Consider the following 6,000-nt stretch of genomic DNA (forward strand, 5'->3'; position numbering starts at 1 on the left):
GTGAAAAGGCAGACTTCAGAATGGGAGAAAGTAATAGCAAATGAAGCAACTGACAAACAACTAATCTCGAGAATATACAAGCAACTCCTACAGCTCAACTCCAGAAAAATAAATGACCCAATCAAAAAATGGGCCAAAGAACTAAATAGACATTTCTCCAAAGAAGACATACAGATGGCTAACAAACACATGAAAAGATGCTCAACATCACTCATTATCAGAGAAATGCAAATCAAAACCACTATGAGGTACCATTTCATGCCAGTCAGAATGGCTGCGATCCAAAATTCTACAAGCAATAAATGCTGGAGAGGGTGTGGAGAAAAGGGAACCCTCTTACACTGTTGGTGGGAATGCAAACTAGTACAGCCACTATGGAGAACAGTGTGGAGATTCCTTAAAAAACTGGAAATAGAGCTGCCTTATGATCCAGCAATCCCACTGCTGGGCATACACACTGAGGAAACCAGAAGGGAAAGAGACACGTGTACCCCAATGTTCATCGCAGCACTGTTTATAATAGCCAGGACATGGAAGCAACCTAGATGTCCATCAGCAGATGAATGGAGAAGAGAGCTGTGGTACATATGCACAATGGAGGATTACTCAGCCATTAAAAAGAATACATTTGAATCAGTTCTAATGAGGTGGATGAAACTGGAGCCTATTATACAGAGTGAAGTAAGCCAGAAAGAAAAACACCAATACAGTATACTAATGCATATATGTGGAATTTAGAAAGATGGTAACAATAACCCTGTGTACGAGACAGCAAAAGAGACACTGATGTATAGAACAGTCTTATGGACTCTGTGGGAGAGGGAGAGGGTGGGAAGATTTGGGAGAATGGCATTGAAACGTGTATAATATCATGTATAAAACGAGTCACCAGTCCAGGTTCGATGCACGATACTGGATGTTTGGGGCTGGTGCACTGGGACGACCCAGAGGGATGGTATGGGGAGGGAGGAGGGAGGAGGGTTCAGGATGGGGAACACATGTATACCTGTGGCAGTTTATTTCGATATTTGGCAAAACTAATACAATTATGTAAAGTTTAAAAATAAAATAAAATTAAAAAAAATAAAAATAAAAAAGTGTCTTAAAATTAATAAAATATGGATTTACTGATAAGATATCTGGATCATGAACAATATATAGCACATAGTGTCTGGAATAAAAGACTTCCCAGGTGTCTCAGTAGTAAAAGAATCCTCCTGCAATGCAGGAGACATGGGTTCGATCCCTGATTTGGGAAGATCCCTAGGAGAAGGAAATGGCAACCCACTCCAGTATTTCTGCTGGAAAATCCTGTGGACAGAGGAGCCTGGCGGGCTACAGTTGGGGTTGCAAAGAGTCAGACATGACTGAGCGGCTGAACATGCATGCTCATCTGGAATAAGGCCTGGGTTTGATTCAGGGCTCCAAAAGCTTTCATGTTTAATCTGACAAAGAAAAAAAATAAGGCAATATTTTAGCTCCCTTAGTAAACAGAAGGCTGTGTCTTAACATAAAAGTTTTAATTTTGTCAAAGAAAAGAGAGAGGTCTTTAAGGGTAGTAGTTCAACTATACAGTTTGGCTTCAAAGAGTCCCTGATTCGAGTTATATTTTGTCAGCTACCTTATTTTTTAAGCCACTATACAATGAAGAAAATAAATGTACATGTTATGAGGCTGTTGTGTGGTTTGTGTCAGAGAGACTTATAAATTCCTGAGTACATAAATGTTAGTTGCCTTCCTTTAAGTGAAAGATTATGTAACAATAAACATGATTTGTGTTTAATGGAAATTCAGGTACTGAGGGTGCAGAGAAGACAGATATATCATTCTAATCAGGTCACCAAGGAATGCTCCCTATAGGAGGCTGCATTTGAGCCTGGAGATGCAGGTGAAGGGAGAAATGCAAGACAGTGAGGTGGTTGAATTGTAAGATGTGATCCGGAATCACTAAGTGACAGGAAATGAGCAACATGTATTTGGTGGGGCATGTCGAGACCCTGATGTAGGGATTCTGTGTGCTTTCGTGAGTTGAGAAGAGTTGAAGATCTGAAGCTGGTGGTTTTCCATAGTGGTGGCAGCAAGGAATGGTAATCATATATCTGAGCAGACTTGGGGTCACCAGGGAAGGGTGATCTAAGGTTAGGTTCAAAGGCTATGACCCTCCCTTTTGTTAGAGGATAGTGACATAAAGCCACGGCTACTGAACTAACAGCTGTATCTAAATCTGGGAGAGATGGAGAGACAGTAGTTGTCCTTTGTTAAAATGGAAGCATTCAGAGACGGCAAATGGAGACTTTATAGGCTCAAGGGGGATCCTGAACCCAGATGTCCCTGCCTGGTACTCCATCCTCGGTGCAACATGGGACACCGCCCAGGTAAGCCCTCAGAGGGGTTGAAGAGCCAGGGATGGAAAATTATTGTCTCTCTTGGGTACCTATGTCAAGCTAAACAGAGGTTACACTAGACCCACAGGTTTGAAGAAAGGGACTTGGGGCCATCCTGGGAGGCAGAACATGTAATTCTCCTGGATCCATGGAGATGATCCTGCTCAAAATTAATGGATGTTTGTTTCCTTACTCTCTCCTCCACCAAACACCAGGGACTTAGTGACACAGTATTAGAGGACGCTCCCAGGAGGGAAGCAGGAGCTGTAAGTATCTGCAGGTTGTGAAGGATGATAAGAATCCAGGGAAGGGAGCATCAGATTGAAGAAACATTAGGAAATGGTCTGCAGTCAATCAGGTACCTTTTCTGTATGCTATCTCTTGGCACAGTTTTGTCTTCTTTTTGATAAGTCATTCCATGGAGCTTAAGTAAGGGAAGAGTGGAATAAGTAGATGAGGCAAGACTTCAAAGTTCTTCCCAGGTAAGAAATCAACTTTGAGAATGCCTGGCAAGAAGGTGTGAATCTCTGATCTCAGAGAGATAATTAGTCATCACTGGATACTAAATAAGTAATTAGTCATCACTAGAGACTAAATATGTTCATGCAAATGTTGAGTTTTTATGTCTACACTCCAAAGTTGAATCTTCCTTTACCCATTTGTCTGTGAGTCACATTCCTCTGGCCTCAGGACATGAATTATCAGTCGATGAACAGGGAGATTGGGAAGTTCATTTTCTCATGCTAGTTCACTCCCTCTTTCTCACTTCCCCTTCCCCATCTCTCTTTTCACTAAAACTGTTTACATTCAATTCAGTGTGCTTTAGATGACTTCCTTGATCCATTATATATGATGTGGAAAGAAGCATCTTGATTCAAAAAGATTCACCAACTGCAAACTAGATGAGATGACTATCTCATGATTATCAAGATGTGGGTTAGTCACTGATAATCCTTAATCAGAAGCTGACCTGAACCTGATTCACAGACTGCATCTGTGGTTCCTGTGATTATGAGCCACAGAGTAGGGAAGAGGGAAAGGAAACCAAGCTCTCAAAGCCCTTTCTCTCTCTTTCTCTCTCTCACCAATGCCGCCCCGCATCTGTTTTCTATAGCTCTCCATCGCTAAGATTTTTTAAAAAACAAGTGAAAACATACTTTTACCTCGATTTCTCCATATTCAGGGGAAAAAAACATTACATTAAAAACTCTATTTATTAATAACTACTCAGTGTAAGAACAAGATGGAATGATGCATGTCCCAGATGACAAGAACCATCCATTGACCTTATTGTTTATCTGCAGGTGCATTCAAGTCCATGGGAATGTCCAACCTAACAAGACTTCCTGAATTCATCCTCTTGGGACTCTCTTCTTGCCCTGAGAACCAGAAACCACTCTTTGCCCTCTTTCTCATCATGTACCTGGTCACTTTGATGGGAAATCTGCTCATCATCTTGGCTATCCGCTCTGATCCTCAGCTCCAAAACCCAATGTATTTCTTCCTGAGCATCTTGTCCTTTGCTGATATTTGCTACACAACAGTTATAGTCCCCAAGATGTTAGTGAACTTTTTATCAGAGAAAAAGACCATTTCCTATGCTGAATGTCTGGTGCAGATGTATTTCTTCCTAGTCTTCGGAAACATGGACAGTTACCTCCTGGCAGCCATGGCCATTGACCGCTATGTAGCTATCTGCAATCCCTTGCACTATGTCACTGTTATGAACCATGGGCGCTGTATGTTGCTACTGGCCTGCTCCACAGCTTTCTCCTGCCTTCACTCCCTCCTGCATGTCCTCCTGGTGAATCGGCTCACTTTTTGTGCATCAAATGTTATCCATCACTTTTTCTGTGATGTCAACCCTGTTCTGAAGCTGGCCTGCTCTTCTACCTCTGTCAATGAAGTCATCGCCAAGACAGAAGGGCTGGTTTCTGTGATGGCCCCATTTGTCTGCATCATCATCTCTTACCTGAGAATCCTCAATGCGGTCCTCAAAATTCCCTCAGCTGCTGGAAAACGCAAAGCCTTCTCCACCTGCAGCTCCCATCTCACTGTGGTGACTCTCTTTTATGGGAGTATTTGCTGTGTCTATTTCCAGCCATTGTCCAGCTACACTGTCAAAGATCGAATAGTAACAGTCAACTACACTGTCCTGCCACCAATGTTGAACCCATTTATCTACAGTTTAAGAAACAAAGGCATGAAACAGGGCTTAGAGAAATTGATAAGCAGGATGAAGTTTCAAATGAATAGGCTTTCTACTACAAATTCCAACAAAATCCGTGGAGCCTGATTGAAAGGTGTCTGTGTGGATGTGTGTGCACATGTGCACACTCATGCACACACACATCAGCATCTGAGGGAAGTCTTTTACGGAGAAATACTCTTTCATCAATTGGGTGGACAGTTTTCCACCCTGTGGTCTCTATCATGCCGTGGTTGGATAGTTCTACCCATGTCCTGGTACCTATGCTAGAACTGTAGACTCACTCCATGATACCTCTCCATTCTAGAAAAATCACATCCCCTTTATTCCTTCTATATTTACTTGGAACTGTCTATTTTTCCATCTATTTATAACTTCAGCCAAGTTTAGGCATTTGAATTTTTGTACACATCTATCATGGAGAAGGCAATGGCACCCCAATCCAGTACTCTTGCCTGGAAAATCCCATGGATGGAGGAGCCTGGTAGGCTGCAGTCCATGGGGTCGCTAAGAGCAGGACATGACTGAGCGACTTCCCTTTCACTTTTCACTTTCATGCATTGGAGAAGGAAATGGCAACCCGCTCCAGTGTTCTTGCCTGGAGAATCCCAGGGATGGGGGAGCCTGGTGGGCTTCCGTCTATGGGGTCGCACAGAGTCGGACATGACTGAAGCGACTTAGCAGCAGCAGCAGCACACATCTATCGAGAAATCTATTCGTGCGCAAAGATATATATGCATACATAACCACTCTGTTCTATTTAAACTTTCAGACATTTTTTGCAGGTGTGTCTGTGTGTGTGTATTTCGAGTGGGGGGCGGTGACCTCCTTATCAGACCAGACTCAGGGTCTCCTTACCTGTGTGTTTTTCTCTCTGAAAATGCCTATATTTCCATGTCTTTTTTATCTGTTTATTTTTTCAGAATGAAGGAAGATTTATTTATTCTATGTAATCAGAAATGTTTCCTATAGCCCCTGGAGGCAGAATAAAAAATCAATGGATGCATTTCAATTTTAAAAAAAGATAAATGGATGTAAACTAATAGTTACAAGCATTTGGTTTAGAATGCCTGATATGAAAGAGCCTTTCAATATAGGTGGAGAATTAATTATATAGAAAAGCAGAATCAGAGAGAGGAAGACAAACACTCTAGCCTTCATTTATATGTCAAATCTAAAAATCAAAGCTAATGAATACATAAAACAGAAACAGACCACAAATACAGAGAACAAACCAGTGGTTGCCAGAGGGGAAGGGCGGTTTGGGGCAGGTAGGAACGGGAAAAATAGGTGAAAGGGAATAAGATCTCTTATTAATAAGTGTCAGTTATAAAATAAAGTCACAGGCAAGGGATGTAATGTACAAAATGGGAATATAGTCAATAACATTACAATAACTTTGTATGG

General features: G+C 41.8%; 1 protein-coding gene across 1 annotated transcript; it reads left to right on the top strand.

Moving 5' to 3' along the window:
* Nucleotides 1-3,702: 3,702 nt before the first annotated feature.
* Nucleotides 3,703-4,680, top strand: LOC129623864 (olfactory receptor 1L3-like). Its single transcript, XM_055541769.1, has one exon. The coding sequence runs from the start codon at nucleotides 3,703-3,705 to the stop codon at nucleotides 4,678-4,680; it is 978 nt and encodes a 325-aa protein (XP_055397744.1).
* The last annotated feature ends 1,320 nt before the right edge of the window (nucleotides 4,681-6,000 follow it).

This window comes from Bubalus kerabau, chromosome 11 (genome assembly GCF_029407905.1).
Source record: "Bubalus kerabau isolate K-KA32 ecotype Philippines breed swamp buffalo chromosome 11, PCC_UOA_SB_1v2, whole genome shotgun sequence".
NCBI lineage: Eukaryota > Metazoa > Chordata > Mammalia > Artiodactyla > Bovidae > Bubalus > Bubalus kerabau.